The sequence below is a fragment of the Oryctolagus cuniculus genome, chromosome 12 (assembly GCF_964237555.1).
Source record: "Oryctolagus cuniculus chromosome 12, mOryCun1.1, whole genome shotgun sequence".
Taxonomy (NCBI): Eukaryota; Metazoa; Chordata; class Mammalia; order Lagomorpha; family Leporidae; genus Oryctolagus; species Oryctolagus cuniculus.
Window position 1 is genome coordinate 67,673,326 of NC_091443.1, and position 27,206 is coordinate 67,700,531.

Sequence of the window (27,206 nt, forward strand, 5' to 3'; positions counted from 1 at the left end):
AGTCAGAGTTACAGAGAGGAAGAGGTAGAGAGAGAGCACTGTTGATTTGTGCTACAGGTATTTTGCCACATTTTGTAATTTGTATTTTCATTCTAATTATAGTAACTTTGATGAAGTTTAATACAGTCAAATTTATGGATCTTGTTGCATCTTATTTAAAGAATCCTTGCTGATCCTGATGCCAGAAAGAAAGTCTCCTGTGTTTTTCTTTTTAATGAAGTTTTGGAGTTTTGCCTTTCATATTTAATGCTTAATGGCTCAATCAACAAGAAGGTAAGAACAAGTGAGTACATATTTAAATGTACCTAATGACAAAGCTTCAAAATCCACAGGGCAAAAATTAACAACATACAAGAAGGAATTGATAAATCTGTAAATAAAGTATGAGTTTTTTTAAACTTTGCTTTCTCAGTAATTGATAGAGAATCAGACACACACACACAGAGACAGATCTTCCACCCTGCTGTTTCACTCCCCAGATGTCTACAGTAGCTGGGCCTGTGCCAAGCAGAAGCTGGGAGCCAAGAGGCAGGAACTTCTTTCAGCTTTCCCATGTGTGTAGCAGGGGCCCAAGCACTTGGGCCACCTTCTACTGCTTTTCTTGGGTCATTAGCAGCGAGCTGGATCAAAAGTGGAGTAACCAGGACACAAACTGGCACTCATGTGGGATGCTGGCATTGAACACAGTGGTTTTATCCAATATGCCACAATATCAGCCCCAATTAATTTTCTTAAGAAAGGAAATGTATATCCATTTATGCACATATTAGAAAAACAAAGACTGAACACCAATCATCTATCTCAAGAAATTAGAAAATGAACAGCAATTCAAAAACAAGGAAAATACATGGGAATTATAAAGAGCTAAATAAATAAAAATATATCTGTGAAACAGGATCACTTTAAAAATATTTCATTTATAGATAGAAATTTATAATATTTTACAAACATTCTTATATTCTGAATAAATATTTCTAATTCCAAAAAAGAAATACATGAGGAGAATATCAACACACCCAGAAGTTTGTTCTTTGAAAAGGCTAATAAAATTGATAAAGCTCTGATGAGACTACAAAATAAAAAAGAAGTTACAAATAACCATTTTCAGAAGGGGGCTGGTGCTGTGGCATAGAAGGTTAAGCCTCCACCTGAGGTGCCAACATCCCACATGGGTACCAGCTGTTCCACTTCTGACCCAACTCCCTGCTAATAATGCACCTGGGAAAGCAGTGGAAGATGGCCCAAGTGCTTGGACCCCTGCACGTATGTGGGAGACCCAGGAGCTTCGGATCAACCCAGCTCCAGCAGTTGTGGCCATTTGGGGAGTGAACCAGCAGATGAACGATCTCTCTCTTGTCTCATCTCTCTCTCTGCCTTTCAAATAAATGAATAATTTTTTAAGAAAATAACCCTGACTACAGAACCTGCAGACATTAAAAAAGAAAAATTTAAGCAATTTTATTCATTTTCATTTTATTTGAAAGAGGTCTTCCATTTGCTGGTTCATTCTCCAAAGGCAGCCAACAGTCAGGACCACGTCAGGCCAAAGCCAGGAGCCAGTAACTCCATCCTGGTCTTCCACATGGGAGTTAAGAACTCGAGTACTTGAGCTGCCTCCTGTGGAGTGCATTGGTAGGATTCTGGAATTCACAGCCCAGCCAGGACTCAAGCATTCCAATATGGGATATGGGCATCCCAAGCTGGGGCCACTGCTGGGCCGAATGCTCATCCAGAAAGAAAAAATATTTTATAGATAGTAATTTTGAAATTTTAGATTTAGATTCCACACCAGAAAAAAAAATCCAATTTATCAAAACAGACCTAAGAAGCGGGGCAGGGATGGGAGGACCATAAAAGAAAAACATTATTTTGAGAAAAGTGGAAATTTGAACACTGGTGATACTTGGCTATACTTAAGAACTTTTTTTTTTTAAGTGCAATGATTTTTTTTAAAGCCTTCATACTTTAGAGATTCAAAGTGAAACATTTATAGACGAAAGGATAAAATGAGTTTTGCTTCAAAATAATACTTGATGCTTCAGAACCTGTGCCCGTGGGTGTACAACACAGCACAGGGACTTTGTTAATACTTGGGGTTTAAAACTCACCAGCTGGAGGGGCCTTCCTCCCGCGGGGTGTGCAGAGAAGGCTGGGAGCCCCTGAACAACCTTGTGAGTCAGTCAGCACAGTCTGGTAGCCCCAGTCCCTCTTCCACGTGCCTCAGACCTTTCCCGCCCACTGCTCTTAGAAGCCAATCATGGAGCCCGGCTTCAGAGCTGGGACCAATCATCAGCCTCAGCTCCCGGGTCCCGCCCCATGTTCTCACAGCGAACGCCGCCGCCATGTTTCAAGGGCAGCGCGGTTGGTTCTGCCGCAGTGTCAGCCAGGACCTGAGGCAGTTCTGGGGTAGGAAGCCGGCCAGAAGGGTCGGGTGAGGGGTGCACCAGGGTACTTGCTAGGGCTCACCCTGTGCTCTTGCCTCCACAGTGGCCGAGGGAGGGACAATCAGCGACGCTCAGGCGGCCAACTTCTTATTCAGCTGCGATGCCTCGCACCCAGACACAATGAGGTACTGAGGGCCACCCGGCAGCGCCTGTGCGTCGGGATGAGTCCGGAGTCGGGCGCAAAAGTTGCAGCCCACTAACAACTAGTGCTGGTGGACTGAGACCGGAAGCGAGCGCCTTCTCAGTCCTCCGCGTGAGAGAGAACACAGAAAGCTTTCCCCTTGCCTGTCCACCTCAGTCTCACGGCCTCCCAGCCTGGTCTCCGGGGCGCGTGTTTCCCGAGGGTCCCTCAAACATAATACGTCTAAACCAAGAGTTGTGTCCCCTCATACGTGCCCCAGAGCCTGTGTCCCCCAAACGTAAAACCTCCATGTTTTTCGAAAAACGAGCTTTCCCCCAAGCATCCTCCCTGCTGTCGCCCTAGTGGTACCCTTACCTCTTGTGCAGACTTTCACAGCAACTTCCCAGAGGTTACCCCGCCGGGAGTCTGTCCCCGGCAGACCCCTTCATACAAAGCAGAAGCCCAGTCACAGCTCTCCTGCCCACCGTCTGCCCTCCCCTGCTGACTGCCTACAGACTTGGACCTTGGCTAGTGCCTGCCTGGTTTCTTTCCCAGTGTTTCTTGTGCTGTTCATAGTCCAGTCAGCCCCATCTGGCCTTATCGCGCCTCCATGCATCTTCCCCTACCACCCCCCCCCCCTTTTTTTTTCTTGTTGTGCGTTTTACAGGTCCAGGAAAGACACTGCTTTTTCTATGTGAAGGTTTCCCTTACCACACCTCAGAAGTGGTTGATTCCTCTTTATAGCAAGGACTGTGGATAAAACCCATAGGTTACTGGCTCTCCATCCATTGATGATGACCAGTAAATAGTAACATTTTAGGTCTAAATTCAAGTAAACATTTACTAAATCTCTAAAGTTGAAATCTGCCTGGATTTTAGCCCCCAAAACAGTAATATCATAGGCTATATGTTTTTATCCCTTTGCCCGAAAACAAAAACAAGAAAGGACCAGAATAAATGTACATGTATCCTTTAATGTAACTGTCCCCTATATCAGTGGTTTATTCTTTCTTTCAAAAGTTTGAATACATTTTTTTTTTTTGCTTATTTTATAACCTAAAAGGTTTCCTTTCTTTCTCCTAGAATTTATCAGAGCCTTGATTACATAGAAGATAATGCTACGGTTTTTCATGCCTGCTATCTCTCTGCAGTAGCCAGTGCTGAAATTAAAAGCTCAGTGCCTTTAGGTCATTTCATGCTTCCTCCTGCATGCCTGCAAAAAGGTTAGCAAACATCATTCAACCAATTCCTGTTAGGCAGTCAAATCCAACTTTTCTGATCTTTGTCCTCAGTCAGAAATTTTTGAGTTTGGTATCATTTAGTATAAGTGAGAAAAGCATATACTTTGGATCAGGTTGCCTTAAGTGTATATCCTGGCTTTATTGTTCTTTCACAGATTCATTGAGCTCCTCCAAGATGTCATGTTTTAACCTAGGTGCTAGGGATTCTGTTGTGAATAAGACTGGTGCAGTTCTGGCCCTTAAAGTGCTCACTGACTGGAATCAGCACTTGCTAGTCTGTGAACTTTTAACAAGTTTTTAAAATTCTCCTGGGTTGTTTTGAGGATAAAATTTAATAATATGTTAAGGTGTCTGACATGTAGTGAGCATTTAATAAATGTATCCTTTTCCAGTTTTGAACTTCTTATTTTTCTGAAATTTTCTTCTGACATTTAAATAAGTATTTGCTATGATAATAGACCCATATTACAATATACAATATATAATGGGAATAATACCCATATTGTATTTTTCCTTTTGGAAGTACTTTCATATTATTTCAGCAACCCAATGAAGTTGGAAGGGCAAGTAAATAAGTAAGTGAGCTGTTTCTGAGAGTGATTTTTTTTCAATTTTCACTGCTTATCCTATTCTTTGGTCCAAATCCTACCCCTCTTTTCTGGGTTAACTTTAAACATTCCACTTTTGTACGATTTACTTTATTGTCCAATTCTTAATGTGTATCATCTACCAATAGGTAAATGTACATCTTCATAAAGACAGATTGAAGCAGAGTACAAATTCCCAAATAAAAGAGTATTTAAAAAAAACTTGAAAAATATTTCTGTAGAAGAGCTTTTAGAAACTGCAAATATTGAGTTTCTTCCATAGTTGCTGTCTTGTGAGACCTGTTTGTAACTTATAACACTAAATTGCTCTAAGTGATTTATGCAAGTTAATTAATTACTAGTAGGGAGAATTGGTTTATTAAAAAAAGATTGACAAATCAGTGAATACCTACCTTCAAGGAGCTTATACTGTAAAATGACTAACTGATTTGATTTTAAATTATCATTCCTTTTATGTTTAGCATCTTATATTAACATGTTTTTAAATCCTTAAAAATCTGCTTTAAATAAAAGCAAGCTACTTTTAAAAAATAAAAAGTATGCATTTGTATCCACCTAGAGCAGTATGAACCCCATATGAATTTAAAGCTTTCTGGTAATCATATTAAAAAATAGGGGCTGGCACTGTGGTGTAGAAGGTTAAAACCTCCATCTGCAATACTGGCATCCCATATGGGTGCCAGCTCGAGTCTGCTTCTGAGCCAGCTCCCTGCTAATGTGCCTGGGAAGGCAGCAAAGAATGGCCCAAGTGCTTGGGCCCCTGCTACCCATGTAGGAGACCCAGAAAAAGCTCCTGACTCCCGGCTCTGGCCTGGCCCAGCACTGGTAGTTGCAGCCATTCGCAGAGTGAACCAGCAGATGGAAAATCCATCTCTCTCTCTCTCTCTCTCTCTCTCTCTCTCCCCACCCTTCTATCTGCCTTTCAAATAAATTAAATAAATATTTATTTAAAATAAAAATAAGTGAAATTAATTTTTAAAACATGTTTTACTTAACCTAATAGAAGGTTCTTCAAAAAGTTTATGGAAAATGTGTATTATGAAAAAAACCATGATAGAATTTTTTTTTTTGCACCGAAGGACCAGATTTGTGGTACAAGCAGTTAAGATACCACTTGGGACACTGACATCCTATGTCACAGTATCTGATTTGAGGCCTGGCTTCTCTGCTTCTGATCCAGCTTCCTGCTAATGTGTATCATAGGAGGCAGCAGATTATGGCTCAAATTCTCAGGTTCCTGGCCATCCATGTGGGATACCACAATGGAGTTCTGAGCTCCTGTCTTTGGCTTGGCCCAGCCCTGGCTGTTATGGGCATTTGAGGAGTGAACCAGAGGATGGAAGATCTCTGTCTCTGTCTTTCAAATAAAATGACAAATAAATTGAAATTTAAAAAGAAATTTGCACTAAAATAAATTAATTCTACTTTTCCAGACTTTCTGAAGTACCCTTGAATATCCAAAATATTGTCATATATTTTTGATACTAAATCTTTGAAATACAGTGTTTATTTTATACTTACAGCAGCACATCTCAATTTGGATTCACCACACATTTTGAGCACTCAATATCCAAATGTAGCTAGTAGCTGCCATCCTGGACAGTGGAGGTCTGGAGTAATATTACCCTCATTGTACTTCAGTGGATCCTGTACAAACTTTTGAGAGCATTGATTTAGGATGATGACATAGTCCTTTGATTGACTTGCTCAATACTGCAGAATTCCTGCACTCCCCTACCTACTAGACATATTGCTTTTCTATTCTTTTCTTAGTAAATAAATTAATTCTTAAGGATCTCTGGTCTGCAAGCTCAGCAGTTTTACACTTTATTTTGATTGGACAATTGTTTGCCTAATACAGACACTGATATCTAATGAAGAAATGTATTCCAAGAGAAAAAGCAACAGTGATTTTCATAATACATTGGAATGCTAGAAAAGCAAATTTCTGAAATGATCTGATTCAACAGGAATCTGCATTTTAATAAGTGTCATAGGTTGATGCAAATGGAATAACACTGACTTAGAAATTTCAAACTTCAACAAAAGTCAGAAGATTTTATAAAGCTACTTTTGAAAAATAGTATGGGATTTGTTTTTCTTACCACAGAAATAAGAAGAAAAATTGGTAGTTTTATTTGGGAACAAGACCAACATTTTCTGACAGAAAAGGTAAGAGTAAATTAAGGTTCTTGATTAGAATTCAGTTTCAAAGTTTTCAGAAAACAATGTAATTTAAAAATTTTTTGCTTGTGACATGTTAGCAATCATGAGCCAGATTAAGGAATTAAGGTCATGCTTTTATTGAATATTATCTGTTTTGACATTGTTTTTATAGTAGTACATGAAGTATTTTTATATAAATGTTAGTATTCATATAAAAAGTGGAAAATTTGCTTCTGATAGCAATATTAAGAGAGTTTTAGGTACATGATACTTACCAGTTCTTTACTGCCAGTGTAGATTCTGATTAATTGCTGTGATGTGCCATTTGTTAAATGTTTTGAGTAACAGTCCTCAATAAGTGTGTACAATACTGAAAATCGGCTATTTTAGCTTTTGTCATCCTGACTCAAATTTACCTATTTTTTTAAAAAAAGCATTTATTTGAAAGGGGGAAAAGAGAGAGAGAGAGAGAGAGAGAGGGATGAGGGAGAGAGGTGTGAGAGAGATCATTCATCTACTGTCTGTACTCAGAGTAGCCAGGCTGAAGTCAGGAGCTAGGTGTCCTATGTGGGTGGCAGTGACCGAAGTACTTCAGCTATCACCTGCTGGCTCATAGGGTGCACATTAGTGGAACGCTAGAATTGGAAATGGAGCCAGGATTTGAGCCCAGGCACCTGATAATGGATGCAGGTGTCCCAAGCAGTGTCTTTAATTGCTGCACCAAATGCCAGCCCCTACTTACAGTTTTGACTTCAAAATCTTTGTACAGTAGCCAAATTTGGGATACTCTGCATATCAAAAAGGGATAATGACAACTATAGATTATAATACATTAAATAAAAAGGATCCATGAGTCCACAGTGATACTCCAAAAGCAGGAGGGATAAAGGAAGGTAGAAAAAAAGGTGGGATAAGGAAAGTTTTCCACTGCAGAATAATAGCAGCTAATAAATATAGAAAGGATGGTAGAATAGAAAATCTCCATTGTGTAGCCCCAAATATAAGAATTGATTTAGGCCAAGGTCATTAATGGATTCTAAAACCACAATTTCAAATTATCATTCACAGATTACTTACTAATTACTAAGGCAAACAATGATCTTTACAATGGAGAGATTTGACAAACACCATGTTAACCAACTGATCAGACTTTGTATCACATGTATTGGAACAACTTCACATTATGTCAAGGCTGATATAATATTTAATAAGTACACAGTGCTATCTATGTAGTATTCTTGCTCAAAATGCTTAACCTGAGTCTAATTGTGGTTAACAATCAGAATATTAAATCCAGAATTTAATATTGGGGGCTGGGGCTGTGGCTCAGTGGGTTAAAGCCCTGGCCTGAAGTGCCAGCATCCCATATGGGTGCTGGTTCTAGTCCCAGCTGCTCCACTTCCGATCCAGCTCTCTGCTATGGCCTGAGACAGCAGTAGAAGATGGCCCAAGTGCTTGGGCCCCTGCAACCACATGGTAGACCCGGAAGGAGCTCCTGGCTCCTGGCTCCTGGCTTTGGATTGGCGAAGCTCCCACCGTTGCCGCCATCTGGGGAGTGAACCAGCGGAAGACCTCTCTCTTTCTGTCTCTACCTCTCTCTGTGACTCTGTCTTTCAAACAAATAGAATAAATCTTCAAAAAAAAAAAAAATTTTTTTTTTGTAAAAAAAAAAAGTACAGGAGAGGGATAGGCAGGGATAGGCATTATGGTGCAGTAGGTTAAGCCACCAGTTGAGATACCTGCATTGCATATCAGAGTTCTTGAGATTGTCTTCTACTTCCATTGTAGCTCCCTGCTAATGTGCAAATAATAGCTCAACTACTTGGGTCCCTGCCACCCAGATGGCAGACCTAGATGGAGTTACTGCCTCCAAGCTTTGGCCTGGCCCAGCCTCAGCTGATGTGGGTTTTTGGGGAGTAAACCAGCAGGTGGATGATCTCTCTCTCTCTCTCTCTCCTCCTTTCAAATGAATTTAAAATTAATTAATTTAAAAAGACAGAAGGTCTGTTCCAGATTAAGAGAAATAATACTTAGATGTGATATATAAACCTTGACTGGATTCTGGATATTTTTTAACTTAAAAAAAAAAGTGTAAAAGACATTTTGGGGAAAATTTAACCACCGGCTATAAATTAGGTGATCTTGAATTAACATTAATTTTCTTTAGTGTGAGAGTGGTATTGTAAAGATGAAAGAGTATATTTTTAAAGAAAATGCATTCTAGTTTTAAGAAGTGGAAATGGTATGATATCTGCAAATGTTTTCAAATGGTTCAGCAAAAATGAAGAAAGAAAGGGCACTCAAGGTGGGGAAAATATAAATCTAGGTTAAAGGTATATAGTACTAGCAGGCGCCGTGGCTCAATAGGCTAATCCTTTGCCTAGCAGCGCCGGCACACCGGGATCTAGTCCCGGTCGGGGCGCCGGATTCTGTCCCGGTTGCCCCCCTTCCTGGCCAGCTCTCTGCTATGTCCCGGGAGTGCAGTGGAGGATGGCCCAAGTCCTTGGGCCCTGCACCCGCATGGGAGACCAGGAGAAGCACCTGGCTCCTGCCTTCAGATCAGCGCGGTGTGCCGGTGCCACAGCGCGCCGGTGCCACAGCGCGCCGGCCGCAGCGGCCATTGGAGAGTGAACCAACGGCAAAGGAAGACCTGTCTCTCTCTCTCTCTCTCACTGTCCACTCTGCCTGTAAAAAAAAAAAAAAAAAAAAAGTATATAGTACTTATTGTACAATTTAACTTTCCAATAAACTTCAAATGTTTCACAATAAGGGAGAAAATTTTTATAATATATCCAAGAAATTAGCTTATATATTATATTCCTTTTATTAATTCATTTTTTTCTTACCAAAATGTTTATCATCTAAAAATAATAGTTATTTCATGATTTTTGGTGAGGAGGTAATAGTAAGTTTTACTAAGGGTGGAAATACCTAATCCTTAATAAGAATTTTAAAAAGAAAGAAAATAAAATACCTAATCCTTGGCTTATCACAGTGTTTTAGGAACATAAGTGGTGATTGGATGGTTATTATTTGATAATAATTATTACATATAGCAGAACTGCAGAGTTCAAAAGGACTTTAAAGATCATTAATTTAATTAATTTTATGAATGAGAAAACTGAGGTAAAGAGAAAAGACATCTTTTAGTTTACATAGCTAGGAAAGTAGAATCAAATTTTCTTCTCTACATATGTTCTTCAATACAACCCAGTGATTTTTCTACTAAAAAAAAGTACAGCATACTTTTATTGACTCTAGAAATTATATTGTTACACAATAAAGGATTTTGTCAATTTTTTCAAAGTATTGATTGATATTGAATCCTAGCTAATTATAATAATGTACCACAGAACATGTAAGTAAAAGGTACTTTATGGAATGGCAGTAACAAGGGTAAATCTGCAAAGTAATTTGGGAAGCATTATCATTGTTTGGAATAGATTTATGACCAAAATATAAAAATTACCCAATAGCATATTAAGTAAATAGATTATATGATAGGTACCCATATCAAAGCCACTTTCACAAACCTTTTTGAAAAGCTTAATATACCAAAGTTCTTTCAGAACTTCCCAGTTAAATATTTCACTGTCATTTTTAGTTGTCAATTTGTTCAGCATACTTCCTAATTTTTATTTGTAGCTCACAGAAAGCCCTGAAATCCTTAAGTCAGGAATTTTAAGAAAATTAGTAACACTTCTTTTTGCTTTGTTTTCTTATTTTTTATGACTGGTGCAGCAGTTAAGATGCCCCATATATCAGAATGCCTGGCATGGCTCACCCCTGGCTGTTGCAGGCATTTGGGGAGTGAATCAACAGATGAGAAATCTCTTTGTCTCATATCTCTGTGTTTTTCCCTGTTTCTGTCTTCCAAATAAATAAATTTTAAAAATGTAATATGACCATGTTAGAGAAAATTTCAAAAATGAAAGGCAATTAAATCTATCAACATTTAATACAACCACAGCTGATATCTTTAAAATTCTCATCTTTATGTACCTCTAAAAATAGATAGTACATTATGCTTGTGTACATCTACCAAACTAGATATAATGATAAATATATAAATATTTTTATAGCCAGTTTCCTTTTTTCAAATATTAATTGGCTTGCTAGTGTGTTGAATTTTGAAATGTGCTTTCTTTTACTATCTACAGCATGATGAAGTAACATCAAAAGAAATAAAATGTCTTAGTGAAAGCAGTGGACTAGCAACAGAGGACAAAAAAGAATTGTCCAAAAGGTATTGAATTCATATACTATATTGATATTCAACTCCACATAGATATCTTTGGGCACTTATTGCGTGCTTATCTCATTTCATTTTCACTCTCTTTCTATGAGATTGATATTGTTATCACCAATCTCACTTTATAGAGAAAGATATTTAGGATTAAAATATTTCAGTCATTTGCCCAAAATCATACAAAGTTTAATTGAGGAGAAGTAGGATTGGACCTGGATCAATCCAACTTCAGCGCCTCTGCATGTAACTACTCTGCTGTACTATCTCTGCAGAAAGGAAACCAAGATTATGTGTGTTATGATAACAGTTATGCTACTCTTTAAAAAGGACTGGCATTGTGGTGCCAGTGGGTTAAGTTACTGCCTGAGATACTAGCATCCCCTATGAGTGCCTGTTTGAGCCCTGGCTGCTCCACTTCTGATCCAGCTTCCAGCTAATGCTCCTTAGGAGGCAGTGGAGGATGGACCAAGTGCTTGGGACCCTGCCACCCATATGGGAGACCTGGGTAGAGTTCCAGGCTCCCAGATTCAGTTCCTGGATCAGGCCTGGTCCAGGCATGGCCTTTGCAGCCATTTAGGGAATGAACTGGCAGATGAAAGGTGTCTCTGCCTCTCCCTCTACTCAGTCTTTCAAATAAATAAATAAATCTTTAAAATATATTTATATATCCAAATAGGAATTATACAAAATGTTAGCAGTAATTTGAAGGTTGTAACTGATTTCTTTCTTCTGTTCCAAATTGTTTTGTAATGTGACTACTTCAGTTTAAGAAATTAAATTTAAAAAGACAAGCAAACCCAGACAGCATTGTCTTGGGGCCAGTCTCTTACAGACTTATTAATAATTTAGTTCTAATTCAGTTGGGCTTTCAAACATTCATAGGGGACATCAGTTATTCAAAATGGAGTTTAGGGGGCCGGCACTGTGGCATAGCAGGTAAAGCCGCCGGCTGCAGTGCCAGCATCCCATTTGGGCACTGGTTCGAGTCCTGGCTGCTTCCCTTCTGACCCAGCTCTCTGCTATGGCCTGGGAAAGCAGCAGAATATGGCCCAAGTGCTTGGGTCCCTGCACCCACGTGGGGGACATGGAAGAGCTCCTGGCTTCAGATTGGCTTGGCTCCGGCCACTGTAGCCAACTGGGGAGTGAACCAATGGATGGAAGACCTCTCTCTCTCTGCCTCTGCCTCTCTGTAGCTCTGCCTTTCAAACAAATAAATAAATCTTTTTTTAAAAAAAGAATTTAGTTGCTGAAATAAAAATGATTAAATAATTGTTTTCAATATAGAAATTAATAGTTTTTTTCTATCTTTTTTCTATAAAGTCTAATTTCCTTAATGTTATAAAGAGGTTTTATAAATCTGGGGAAAATACATCTAATCTAATAAAAATACCAAAAATAGACAAAGGATATGAATAAATACATCTTAGGAAGGCAGATGCCTGCTTAGAGTCTTTCTTTGTGAAACCACCAGAGGGTGCAGTGTGAACACAGATAAAATATATTCTGTTTCCCAACCCCCCACCCCCAACACATGAAGCATTTTTTGTTGGCATACTACTATTAGTGATATTGAATATGTACTAAGTGGTGAACTGTTACTGAACGCTTGCTAAATACAAAATACTTGTTTGCTAAACAGTTCACAGTATTTCTTTTGATTCTCACAACTTTATGGGATAGATAAATAATGTTAGCTATATTTTACAATTGAAGAAACAGATTTAGAGAACTAAATAATTTTTTAAAAGATTTATTTATTTGAAAGTCAGAGTTATAGAGAGACAGAGAGAGATCTTCCATTTGCTGGCTCACTCCCCAAAATGCCAGGAGCCTCATCTTGGCCTCCCATGTGGGTACAGGGGCCCAAACATTTGGGGCACCCTCTGTTGCTTTCCCAGGTGCATTAGCAAGGAGCTGTATCAGAAATGGAGCAGCTGGGATTTGAATTAGCGCCCATATGGGATGCCGGCATCGCAGATGGCTGCTTAGCCTGCTGTGCCACAGCACTGGCCCCAAGAGCTAGATAATTTATCCATTATTCGTCTAAGGAGTGGAGATGAATTTGAAACCAAGTCTAGCAGATCCAGACTATAAATTTTTATTTGCTGCTATTCTCCCTTCCTGAAGTGTTCCCCAAATCTTCTGAAAATTGTATGGATTTTTGCTTTGTTTTTTAAGAGTTACTATGTTATTATAAATGTGATGCATGTAATTTGTCAAAATGGAAAATTTTGAAAAGAATAAAGAAAATTTAAATTACAAGATGATTCCACTACTCAGAGATAACTGCCATCAACGTTAGTATGTTTCTTGACAGTTTTCTACTAATACACACATTAGTAGAGTTGAGGTCATACTTTATAGTTTATCTCTTGATTTTCCATTTAACATTCTATAGGCAGTTCCCCAATGAAAAACCTTATTTTCTATTATAATTTACAATGACTGCATATGATATTTCATTTTATTGTTTGTTTAACCATCTTTTTATGATTTTTTAATAATGTGTTACTCTTATGACATCTTCATGAACATCTTTTAAAGAAAAATCTAGCTCTATCATTTGTGCCACATAAATATATACAAACTATTGTTTGTCAATTAAAAATAAAACTATAAACATTAATAAATGTTGCTCGACTTTTTAGATTATTTTCTTCATGTGAATTTTCTGATGTGGAATATATGGTATTAAGAGATCTGAATATTTCTAAAGGTCATGATGCATATTGACAGTTGCTTCCCACAAAAGTGCAAATTTAAAATACCACCAGTGTTTATCTTATCATTCCTCATCAATATTTTGAATACTAACAAGAAATCTTGTGCTAATTTAATAGGTAAAAAATGGCATCTTATTTTAATTTGCATCTTTGATGATCAGTAATACATTTGAGCTTTTTACATTTGTTAGCCTTTTACATTTCCTTTTCTGTTGGTTCTTTGCTTTTATCTCTATACTTTCTATTGGGGATCTAACTAATTTTCTTATCAACTTGTCTATGTATAACAATACATATATTATCCTTTTGCCAGTTGTCAAGTTGTATCCTCAGTTTGTTGTCTGGCTTATTGTGCTTTGGAAAAACACATTTAAAATTTTTATATCATTAAATTAATCACTTTTCATTTATAATTTCTTCTTTTGTATCCTTGTTCAGCAAAATTCTTTCCCATTGGAGAGCAAATGGGTTTTAAATTGTACAGACATTTATTTTGGTATATGAGTTGAGGATCTAAATTTAGTTTTGTTTTGCAAATTTCTACTAGTTTTTTAAAAAGTTATTATGTTTTATTTCTTTTTGTCTTTTTTGTATATGAAAATTATTTTAGACTATTTGTTTTAGTCTGTTAATTTGTGGATCTATTTTTATATCAATACAATATTCCTTTAAATTATATAACTTTTTATGTATTTTAAAATCTGATACAATAAAGCCCTCATTATGCTATAAAAATATTTTCCTTAGCTATTGATACCTACTTACTATTTTTGTTTTGAAATTTTAATTATCTTTCCTAGATAATATACTTAGGGGATTCAAAATCCAATATATATAAAAGGAGATACCATGAAAAAAATATTGGCTACTGGAGAGCCAGTTCCCTTCCCAGAGGCAACCAATATATGTACATTTATTAACAAATTCATCTAAATATACTTTCGTTTCTCCATTTTCTCACCATGAATACTGTTCTTCACCTTGCCTCTTTTTGTTTGATAATTTATGTTGAATTTCATTCCATATGACTACATAAAGAGTTCTTTTCTTTTTGTACTATGTAGTATTCCATTGTATGAATTCACCATGGTTTATTCAAGTAGTCCCTTACTTTAATGGACTTTTGCTACAAGTATGTCTGTAGAATTATTTCAGGGAAGAGGGATTACTAGGTCAAAAGGTATATACATTTTTATCCTTGATAGCTCTTGACAAATTGTCTTCAAAAAAGGTTAAACAAATTTGCATTCCTATTATATATATATATAAATGAGTTTAGTCCCTAACTTTTCTGGGAATACGATTTTGCTTTATTTGTAGGATCTCATCTTAACCGAGGTATAGCTTCTTTTAAAAGAATTTAAACGAAATCTCTTTTTTTTAATTCAAAAACAAAACCATTATTAACAATTAGTATAATTTTAGATTTTTAGGGAGATAATAAATTTAGGGGCGACTCATTTTTTATCATTGAAGCTTTTGTTTACATATTGTATTATCTAATGGGTAAATGTTTTCTAAATGTAATAAATGTTATTTGAGACCATTAGAAAGTAGAAATTTTAAAGTAACTTTTTAAAAAAATTAGGATATAACTTACATTACCACCAATAGTATATGAGTCTCCTTGCTCCATATCCTCCTCTGATAACAAATTTTGGTAATAACTGGGATGAGGTGTATCTCATTATGATTTTGATTTGCATTTCCCTGATGGCTAGTGATATTGAGTATTTTTTCATATATTTGTTGGCCATTTGTATTTCTTCTTTTGAGAATTGTCTATTTAGGTCCTTGGCCCAATTCTTAAGTAGATTAGTTATTTTCCTTGTTGAGTTTTTTGAGATCCTTATATATCTTGGATATTAATCCTTAGGTAAATAACTTGCAAATATTTTCTCCCGTTCTGTTGGTTTTCTCTTCACTCTGTTGATTATTTCCTTTACTGTACAGAACCTTCTTAGTTTGACATAACTTCACTTGTCTATCTTAAATGTTGTTACTTGTACTTTTAGGGTCTTATCCAAAAAATCATTGCCTTCACCAATTTTATCCCCTGTGTTTTCCTCTAGCAATTTCACTGTTTCGTGTCTTAAATTTAGGTCTTTGATCCATCTTGAATTGGTTATAAATTAGTACAGCCAGTATGGAAAACAGTATGGAAATTCCTTTAAAAACTAGGAATAGAACTGCTATGTTATCCAGAAATCTCACTGCTGGATAGAAAAAAGATAAAAAAAATCATTATATCAAAGGGATGCCTCCACCACAATGTTTATTACAATACTATTTAGAATAGCCAAGAAACAGAATCTAAAATGTTGCCCATCAGTAGATGAATGGTTAAAGAAAATGTGGTATATATGTATAATAAAATATTATTCAGCCATAAAAAAGAATGAAATCCTGTTATTTCCCACAAAGTAAATGAAACTTGAGGACATTATGTTAAGTAAACTAGATAGAGACAGATATTGCATATTCTATTTCATATATCAAAGCTAGAAAAAAACTCAATCTGAACATAGAACAGTAATTACTAGAGGCAGGGAGGGGTGGAGAGTGACAGAAGGTGATGGGATAATGGCTATCAAATGAGAGTTAGAAGGAATAAGTTCCTAGTGTTACACAACATGGTGGGGTAACTACAGTTCATAATAACCTATTATGTATTTTCTCAGCAAATAGAAGAGAAGAGTTCCAAGGCTCCAATCATAAAGTAATGAGGAAGAGAGGAAAATGTTAATTGCCCTGATTTGATCAGTGCACACTGTACAAATGTATTGAAATGTAACATTGTACCCCATAAATATGTATCACTTTGTTAGTAAATTTTTTAAAGATTTATTTATTTATTTAAAAGGCAGAACTAGAGAGAGAGAGACGGAGAGAAAAATCTTCTATTCACTGGTTCACTCCTCAAATAGTCACAATAGCCAGGCCTGGACCAGGCCAAACCAAGATCCCAGAGCTTCCTCCAGGTCTTCCACTTGGGTACAGAGGCCTAAGCACTTGGGCCATCTTCTGCTGCCCTCCCAGGCACATTAGCAAGGAGCTGATTGGAAGTGGAGCAACCAGGTTTTTAATCATTACCCATAAGAGATGCCAGCATTGCAGATGGTGGCTTTTACCTGCTATGCCACAATGTCAACCCCTACTAAATTTTTTAATGTTTTAAAAATTAAATTAAGAATTTGGAATATAGCTAGTTACACTATACAACCACACTAACCATAACTTAATGTTTTTAAAATCTTATTGTAACTCATAATTGTCCCAGATATCATTTTTTATTTGTTATGGTAAAGTATGGAAGTACTCTTTAATAGAATGTTAATTACTTGAATGATAAATAACAAAAATATGGTGATCATTTATAAAACAGTCTACTGTAGTTTTTTTTATATTTAAGATTGCAAATGTATGGGGGTATTTCAAGAGGTCCATGGAGAAACGGAATTAAAATATAAATTTATTTCACTGTAAGAAATTTAAGCTATATTTGAAATCCAGGCAGTTTTTTTATCGTATATATTTCCATGACTTTTTGAAGACCCCTCAAATGTATGTATTTTAACTAAGTATAAGGTATTATTGAATTATTATACTTTCAGAGATATTGAGAAAAAGTCCTAAGTCTCTATATATTCAATAAATACTTTATTTGTGCAGTGACCAAAACCAAAACTATCTGTGTAGGCCCTTATATATAGCTTAAATCACAAAAGAAATTTACAATAAACATTTTCATCCAATTAGACTGACATCAGATCAAAGTGCCTTTAAATTGCTATATAAATATGTTTTATTTAGAATAAGTTCTCTCTTGCCAAGCAAGTGCAAAAACAAAAACAAAAACTGACCACCAAAAACAAACATAGATGTGAATTTTTGTTTGTTTCATTTTACAGCTCAGAAGAGGATTTTACAAGGACTCCAGTTGTAGAGAAGCAGATGTACTTCCCTCTTCAAAATTATCCAGTGAACAACATGGTAACAGGTAAGTCAGAAGAAAATTTAGAGTAAACCCTGGGAATATTGTATATAATAAAGCTGCTGTTGTACTTCAAAGGCCTAACAAGTGGACCCCGCCTCGGTCATACATGGTTGTAGAGGGAACATCATTTTCATATTAAATAACCTGACCTGCAGACTTACCAGGGGTAAGTCTCATATTCCCTGTGCTAAAATGATGGTCTCTAGGTGGAGTGAACACACACCTCTGTTTCCCTAATATAGCCACTGTATATGCCTGCTTTTCTGGCATCAATTTTTACTCTCAAGTGTCCTAATTTAGGAGTTACATTATACATATAACCTCAATCATAATTTCCTCTGAGAATCTGATAAAACATAGGCCCCTTTCCCTAGCATACATACATATTCAAACATAACACATCTACTTTACTTGTAATTTAAAGAGGCTCACAGATGCCCAGAAGCCTACTCACAGATCACCCATTTTCCCACCTTAGTGCCCCACATAAAGAGAAGACAGCTAACTGAGTCTGACAGTGACAAGGTAGAACTGAGGGGACCAAGTGGCCGCTGGAATTTAGATAGTGCTGAGTCAGGTGGATATTGAATACTCTGATCTGGGTCGCATTCAGTGGGGTCATTGATAATAATTTAAAAATAGGAATTTAAAAAAATGTAGATTTTATAAATTCATTTAAAATAATTTTGCATTTATCATTTTCACTTTATTTAGCCATATCAAAACAATCTCTGACACCAAGTCCACGACTAGTCTTTCATATTACTTCAAATGCCTTCTAACCATTTTCAAGTAATAGAAAGTAGCCTTTGTAAAAGCATTTTAAAAATAACATTTAATGTGTAGTTTTGGACTGAGTCTGAAAGAAATCAAAGAAACTTGCTACCCAGTTATGAAAATAGAAATCTATCACAGTACTCTGAAGACAACTGTGGACTGCAAAGGATAATGAACTAAGAAGTACTTATGTTCCAAGATTGGGAGCAATTGATTGCTGCCCAGATTTAGCCCTAGACCTAAGCTTTCAGATAAAATGTAGGGTCTTAAATCATGGTTGTGCTATATTGCTGATATTGATTTTACTTCAAGCAACTTCATCACCAGGTATTAAATGTCCAAAGTTCATTTGGACTTGCCAAATGTCTAATAACACATTAAAAAGGTCAATGATAAATGTTAAAGTCAGTCACACAACAAATACATTTGAATATGTAACAATACTGCTCTTTGTTTTGCTACTGGATAAAGAAACCGACTGTTCAAAAGGACATGCTAATGTTATACACAAACAGACTAAAAAGAACTATAAAAATAATCATTAGAATTTTTTAGATTCTAATTTTAACCTATAGTAATCTCTTGTTGATTTTATTGGTAGAGTTAAAGTAAAAATGTCTGATCTTTTCATTTGTTCAACTTAATAATTCTTTCAGGGCTGGTGTAGCTGTTAAGCTGCCATTTGTGATGCAGCTTAAATTGGAATGCCAAGGAGTGCCAGTTCGAGTCCCAAATGCTCTCCTTCCAATCAGCTCCCTGCTAATGCACTTGGGAAGCAGTGGATGATGGCTCAAGTACTTTGACCCTGCTACCCACATGGGAGCCCTGTATGGAGTTTCAGGCTCCTGGCTTCAGCCTGACCTGACTGTGTTCATTGCAGACTTTTAGGGAGTGAACTAGTAGATGGAAGATCTCTTTCTCACTCTCTTTCTCTCTTTATCACTCTGTCAAATAAATAAATAAATAAATAGTTTAGAAATAATTATTTTATTTATATTCTACATTAAATATTTTAATAGCACTTTCTTGGGAGAAAGCTTTTTTAAGAGGAAATTTGTCTTTAGTATTATGTGAAATGACAAATATTTCCCATTTTTATCATGCCCAAATACTTGTACAGAAAAGAATAACTTCATTTTTTATTTTTAATTTTTTTTATTTGACAGGCAGAGTTAGACAGTGAGAGAGAGAGACAGAGAAAAGTCTTCCTTCCGCTGGTTCACTCCCCAAATGGCTGAAATGGCTGGAGCTGCGCCAATCCGAAGCCAGATACTTCTTCCTGGTCTCCCATGTGGATGCAGGGGCCCAAGCACTTGGGCCATCTTCTGCTATCCCAGGCCACAGCAGAGAGCTGGACTGGAAGAGAAGCAACCAGGACTAGAACTGGCGGCCATATGGGATGCCGGCGCCCCAGGCAGAGGATTAACCAAGTGAGCCACAGCGCCGGCCCAGAATAACTTCTTATTAGAAAAAAATCAGCTTGTGTTGGTTAAATATTTAGTTAGAGTTCTAATTTAGGCTTGGTATCAGTTTTTATGACTACAACTTGACTGTCTCTTCCTCAGAATGGGTTGGGTTCAACTCAATGACTGTTAAATTTCTGGATATAGAATTGAGATCTTTGATTATAGAAAATACAAGTTGGAACTATGTCCTAGAACATAGGCTCCTAGTTTTGGCTCTATTGGCATTTTAGGCCAGATAATTAACTGTTTGGGTGGGGCAGGGTGAACATCAGTACTGTGTGTTGTAGAATGTTTAACAGTGTCCCTAGCCTCTGCCCAATAGATGCTAGTAGTACCCCTCTCTACCCATTTGTGACAAGTAAACATGTCTGCAGACATTGCAAGATATACCCTAAAACATTAAGTTTTTAATATTTTTTGCTTTTGACTGGAATTAAATCCCCTCATTCTGACGTCATTAGTTATCATCCTTGATAAGAAGTTCTGATTGAGTGACATAAGAGTAAGAAAACAATTACTAACAACTGTAAATACCTTGCAGATACTCAAGAGTTCTGATAATTGCAAGTTGAGAACCTATAATAGTTGTTATCTATGGCTGTTAATCATATTGTTCCAAAACTCAGCAGCTTTAAACAATGATCATTTATTAATTGCATAGTTTCTTAAGGTTAGAAATCTAGTAGTATCTAGCTGGGTACTTTGTCTCAAAGCCTCTTATAAGGTTGCAGTCAAGTTATCAGCTGGGCTACAATCATTTCAAAGCGCAGCTGGGACTGGAAACTCCACTTTAAAGTTCACTCATAGTTGTTGACCGGCCTTGGGTCCTAGCTGGGTTTTGGTCCCAAGCTTCAGCCCCTCACCAGGTGGGCCTCTCCTTAAGAGCTGTTTACAACATGGCTAACTTCTTTTGTACTGAGAAATAAAAGGATGAGAAAAAATGTGCCCAAGATAGCATCCATTGACCTTTTTATATCCTACTCTCAGAAGTGACAAACCATCACTTCTGTGTTGTTGTTCAAGGGGACTGTACAAATCTGTGAATACCAGGAGTTGGGGATCTGTTGGGGCCGTCTGGGAGGCTGTTTATCACAGACATATCTAGAATTGTCTATCAAGAATGCCTTTCCTAGGAACTCTCTTCTTCCTCCCAATTTATCTAGGTTACACAGGAATGGACACTTTCTAAAATGTGAGCTTGTTTCCTACTCCTAAGAGTTGCTTTGTAATTGAATACTTGACTTGAGCTGAGCTAATTGCAGCTCTTTTTCTGGATTTTTTAGACATGGAATACAGCAAGTCAAGTCTTTCTATATCAAGATATTTGTTAACTAATTTTACATGGCTATTTTGCCATTAGGCAAAGATTATGAACTTATACAAAGTATAGCAGAGATTCTGTAAATTAAATGACACTGACAAATATATCATTAAAGATATTTGGGGCCAGTGTTGTGGCATAGCAGGTAAAGCAGCTGCCTGTGATGCCAGCATCCCATATGGGCATTGGTTTACATCCCAGCTGTTCCACTTCTGATCTAGCTCTCTACTAATGGCCTGGGGAAAGCAGCAGAAGATGGCCCAAGTGTTTGGATCCCTGCCACTCATATGGGAGACCTGGATGAAGCTCCTGGGCTCCTGGCTTTAGCTTGGCCTAACCCTGGCCATTGTAGCCATCTGGGGAGTGAATCAGTGGAGAAAGATCTCGCTCTCCTTTCTCTTTCTCTCTTTCTGTAACTCTAACTTTCAGATAAATAAATAAATCTTTTTCAAAAAGATATTAATAGATTTTATATAGTTGGATTCATAGCTAATTTATTTGTCATGAATTTATTATTAAAACAAACTATATGCATAGATATGCTATTGATCTTTTTGGTAGTGGTGGTCTAAATTTAGTTATTCTTGAACTCTACCAGAATTTTTTCCATACACTATTTACTTTTAAATTAGATTTTGGTTTTAGTATAAACCACAAACATTTGCATTACACATAAAATGTAATCATTCAAATAGTAAGCAATTGCTATCAAGTTATTGCTTAAGATTATTTGAGTCCTTAAGCTATTTCCATTTGGGCAGGGTTTTTTTTTTTTTTTTGATACTAATATCTATTTCAGATTAGTAATGACATCAAAATTACTTATAATCTTTGTTAACTGGGCAGTAATATCACTTTCCCCATTAATTTTTCACTAAAGAATGTTATCAGTGTTAGCAGTTCAGGGACGTGTTGCCAGCTGTAATAGGGAAGATGAGCTGTTGTTTTTAGTAGCTTTTTGGACAGTGATCACTCTCCAAGCCAAACAATTTCCCAGTTATTTAGATACAGGTACTTTTATGTTCTGGTTTGAATCCAGGTATCACACTCTGAGTAAACAAAGTGGCTAATCAAGTATCTGTGCTTTAAAAGATAGGAGAAGGTTATGGGGTGGGGGCCACAAGGGTGTTCCCTGATAATTTATCCAATTTTATGGAGAATTTTCTCACTCTTCTTTGTATTTCTTTTCTAAAAACACTAGAACTCTCTCTCTCTCTCTCTTTTTTTTTTTTTTAGAGGAAAGGTTTATTGTCCAGTGGGGGAATGCTGATGGGCCAGGGGAAGAGGGCGAGGGAGTAAGAGGGAAAGGTCAGGAGAGAAGGCGCATGTGCAGTAAGCAGGTCCTATTATACCTTTGCAGGGGGCAGGGAAATAGGAGCAGCAAATTCTGTTAGGTGGGGGTGGAACTGACACCTGTGGTTGGGCCATTTGGTCACCTGGCTTCTAACAATGTCGACAACTAGGGCTAGAGCTGAGGATGGTGGCCTGGGCATAGATCATGCCACAGGTAAGACTGTGTCATTTTACTAACATTCCCCCCTTTTGTTTTTTATTAAGCAACTGTTGTATGGCATTATATCAGGCCCAAAAGTCCAGGGAAAGGGGGATGGAGGGATGATGATCAGTCTTTTTTTTTTTTTTTTAGATTATTTATTTATTTGAAAAGCAGACTTACAGAGAGGCAGAGGCAGAGAGAGAGAGAGACAGAGAGAGAGAGAGGCAGAGAGAGAGAGAGAGAGAGAGAGAGAGAGAGAGAGAGACTTCCATCCGCTTGGTTCTACAAAGGCCAGAGCTGGGCCCAACTGGAGCCAGGAGCCAGGAGCTTCCTCTGGGTCTCCCACACGGGTGCAGGGGCCCAAGGACTTGGACCATCTTTCACTGCCTTTCCAGGTCACAGCAGAGAGCTAGATCGGAAGTGGAGCAGCCAGGACACAAACCGGCACCCATTTGGGATGCCAGCACTGCAGGCAATGGCTTTACCTGTCTTTAGAGCTAGTTCCTGCTGACATGGGGGCGACACTGGCATGGGGTGATTTCTCAAGCCACAATCTCCTGGGTGGGGAGCCGAGTATATCCCTGTAGTAGCATTTGTTTGCCTGTTTGGTGAAGGCTTTGATTCATTCTGTTATCACCCCCTGTAAACACTTAAACAGACAAGATAGTATAAAGGCCAGTGTGAGAACAGCAGCTAATGGACCTAAGAGTGGCATTAACCAAGTAGTGAGAGGATTTCATAGAGGAGTAGAAATGGGGGGAGGGTGTTTCTGGATCCTAGTGAAGACTGAAAGATGTTGTTTTGCCTGGCCTGATTGGTTAACATAATAACATTTTTAAAGCCTGTCTGTCCCATAGTACCATGCCTGTTAACACTAGAACTCTCAGCACTAATAAATCTATGACATTAGAAAACATACAGTATGACAGGATTTTAAAAATAAATATATATATAGACTTTTTTATTTTGTAGGTTATATATCAATTGATGCCATGAAGAAATTTCTTGGAGAGATACATGACTTCATTCCTGGAAGCTCAGGATATTTGGCATACCATGTTCAAAATGAAATTAACATGTCTGCTATAAAAAACAAATTGAAGAAGAAATATTCACTAATCTGAGTACTTATTTTCTATAAAATATTACCATATTATATGCATAATTTATAATGATCCCTTTTGGGACAAGGAGAATGGGGAAATGAAAAATTCTTCTCTTCCTCAATATGTGTCTAGGAATTTCAGAATCCTTTTGGCTCTGTGTTTGGACATTTGGGCTGGACTTTCCCTCAGCTGTAAATTATGTTTATAAATTCTGAGTGCACGGTTGTTATAGAGAGTAACTGAAACATGCTTTGTGAGAAACTTCTCTCTCTTCCTCCCCTTTCTCTGTCAAATGCTTTTGGTTTTAACATTCTAATTTTTTTTTAAGGTTTAATGCTAAACTTTTTGAATCTGGTCATCTTACTTTTATTTTAAAAATTATAATGCCACAGTTCTGAATTATTTTTTCTGACTTGAAACATATGGAATAAAACATTTTAATAATTCATACTTCGTGTGTGGACTGTTTCTTATAATAAATGCATCACAAGTGATTTATTATAAACAGACTAAGAGTTTTATATCATCTAAGATGAACCTGCAAGATCCCTTGGAATCACAGTGCAAGAAAGGATTTCAGAGAACACGAAGTCTACACCACTTGCCTCATGAGGAAATGAAGACACTGAGAGAAAGTCTTGCCAAGGTAACCAAATAGGGGCCGAGCCAGAACTGGAGCATGACTCTCTGCATTTTCCAGGCTAATGTTTACCCCTCCCCCACAAGGCATGTGCTACGGCTTTTGAGTCAGGTGTCTTAGTGCCCTTTAAATAAGCTAAATAGATCTGAATAATTTTGAATCTTCATTCATATAGTCATGCATCAAGTCTGCTAGTCTTAATATAGTTTGTAAATACTTATAAATGACATTTTTAAAGCTATCATCTTGTTAGAACTGTACTTTCTTCTGGAAGTACAAATCAGCTCTAGAATTAAAGAAAACATGAACTTCTTTAAAGCATTTGTCTCATTTGGGTATGTGTGAGCTCTGGCCCTGGCCTTTTGTCCATTTCATATAACAAAGTGTTTTTTTTTTTTTTGGTTTTTTTTTTTTTTTTTTTTTTTTTTTTGACAGGTAGAGTGGACAGTGAGAGAGAGAGAGAGACAGAGAGAAAGGTCTTCCTTTGCCATTGGTTCACCCTCCAATGGCCGCCATGGCTGGCGCGCTGCGGCCGGCGCACCGCACTGATCCGAAGGCAGGAGCCAGGTGCTTCTCCTGGTCTCCCATGGGGTGCAGGGCCCAAGCACTTGGGCCATCCTCCACTGCCTTCCCTGGCCACAGCAGAGAGCTGGCCTGGAAGAGGGGCAACTGGGACAGAATCCGGCACCCGACCAGGACTAGAACCCGGTGTGCTGGCGCTGCTAGGCGGAGGATTAGCCTAGTGAGCCGCGGCGCCGGCCTCATATAACAAAGTTTTAACACTACTCTGGGTTTCACCATTTGGGAGTTATATTTTCCATATGGAACGTTTATTTATTTATGTTCATATCTGTGGTAGGACCCTTCTGAACTTGTAGATTTAAAAAACTAAATATTAATTATCTTTTCCTGAAGCATATTAAACATTATTTCTCCTGAATACTTTATCTTCATCACATTCTGTTTGTTTCTTACATAGAAATCACGTCTGTCTGTAGGTTTGTAATCAATTATTAAGAAGATTACATAAATTTACTGCAAGTTGTATATGTTGGGATTTTTTTGGAAAAGACTATTCAGTATTTTTCCAACATGTGTATTACTTATATGTTAACACAGTAAATAAAAAGCAAGTATTGGTCAAACAAAAGTGATTATATCTTTGTATATATATAGCAAGAGCCAAATGCAATATAGATCCTTGAAATATTGCCAGAAACATTAAGATCAGTCAATAACAGGTCTTTCAGGAATTAGAAGCATATGAAGAAATATAATAGGTAAAGATAAACTTTATTAAGAGTTTGTTGCCTTAATCAGAAGTTTAAAAAGCAGTATCATTTTAGTTACAGCTCCTGTAAACTATTTCTTTTTACTTGCTGTAGTACATTTGGTGGATATTGCCTCTGGTTCCCATCTAATAGAAAATGTCCCCTTCACCTTCAGAATTTTTGGTTATTTCTCTGCCCTTTTGCAAACATCTCTTCTGATGCTTCCTGCTATCAAACATGGTTGCTTTATATACTCTTTAATTTACTATTTAATTCTTATTGCACCTTCTTTGTTGCCAGATTATTTTTCTTTCTAGCTTTTGGTAGGGTTTTGTGTAATTAGATAATTCTTGAGTTATTGACTAAGACTGCCAGTTATTTCTAAATATGTGTTTCCCTTTTCTTCTGTGATGATAAAACCCCTCCCATTTTCTATGTGGGAGCACACTACCTAGAATAAAGACCATATTTTCAGTCTCCCTCAGAATCAGCTATGACTGTCACAGTATTTTGGCCAATGGATGTATAGCAGAAATGACATTAGGGAACCTGCTTTTTTTTTAAAATTTTTTTTGTGTTTTTTTTGTTTGTTTTTAATTTTTTAATTTTTTATTTAGTAAATATAAATTTCCAAAGTACAGTTAATGGATTACAATGGCTCCCCCCCATAATTTCCCTCCCACTCACACCCCTCACATCTCCTGCTCCCTCTCCCATTCCATTCACATCAAGATTCATTTTCAATTATCTTTATATACAGAAGATCGATTTAGTATATATTAAGAAAAGATTTCATCAGTTTGCACCCACACAGAAACACAAAGTGTAAAATACTGTTTCAGTACTAGTTATAGCATTACTTCACATTGGACAACACACTAAGGACAGATCCCACATGAGAAGTAAGTACACAGTGACTCCTGTTGTTGACTTAACAATTTGACACTCTTGTTTATGGCGTCAGTAATCTCCCTAGGCTCTAGTCATGAGTTGCCAAGGCTATGGAAGCCTTTTGAGTTCGCCAACTTCGATCTTATTCCGACAGGGTCATAGTCAAAGTGGAAGTTCTCTCCTCCCTTCAGAGAAAGGTACCTCCTTCTTTGATGGCCCCGTTCTTTCCACTGGGATATCACTCGCAGAGATCTTCCATTTAGGTCTTCTTTTTTTTTTTTTTTTTTTTTTTCCCCAGGGTGTCTTGGCTTTCCATGCCTAAAATACTCTCATGGGCTCTTCAGCCATATCCGAATGCCTTAAGGGCTGATTCTGAGGCCAGAGTGCTATTTAGGACATCTACCATTCTATGAGTCTGCTGTGTATCCCGCTTCCCAAGATGGATTGTTCTCTCCCTTTTTGATTCTATCAGCTCGTATTAGCAGACACTAGTCTTGTTTGTGTGATCCCTTTGACTCTTAGACCTATCAGTGTGATCAATTGTGAACTGAAATTGATAGCTTGGACTAGTGAGATGGCATTGGTACATGCCACCTTGACGGGATTGTATTGGGATCCCCTGGCATGATTCTAACTCCACCTTTTGGGACAAGTCCAATTGAGCATGTCCCAAATTGTACATCTCCTCCC

The 27,206-nt window shown here is 37.2% G+C and overlaps 1 protein-coding gene across 1 annotated transcript; it reads left to right on the forward strand.

The window, feature by feature from the left end:
• Nucleotides 1-2,282: 2,282 nt before the first annotated feature.
• TERB2 (telomere repeat binding bouquet formation protein 2) lies at nucleotides 2,283-24,162 on the forward strand. Its single transcript, XM_002717749.4, has 7 exons — nucleotides 2,283-2,406; nucleotides 2,488-2,569; nucleotides 3,649-3,788; nucleotides 6,525-6,586; nucleotides 10,741-10,826; nucleotides 17,464-17,552; nucleotides 23,581-24,162. The coding sequence occupies exons 1-7, from the start codon at nucleotides 2,343-2,345 to the stop codon at nucleotides 23,730-23,732; spliced, it is 675 nt and encodes a 224-aa protein (XP_002717795.1). The 5' UTR covers nucleotides 2,283-2,342; the 3' UTR covers nucleotides 23,733-24,162.
• Nucleotides 24,163-27,206: the final 3,044 nt, after the last annotated feature.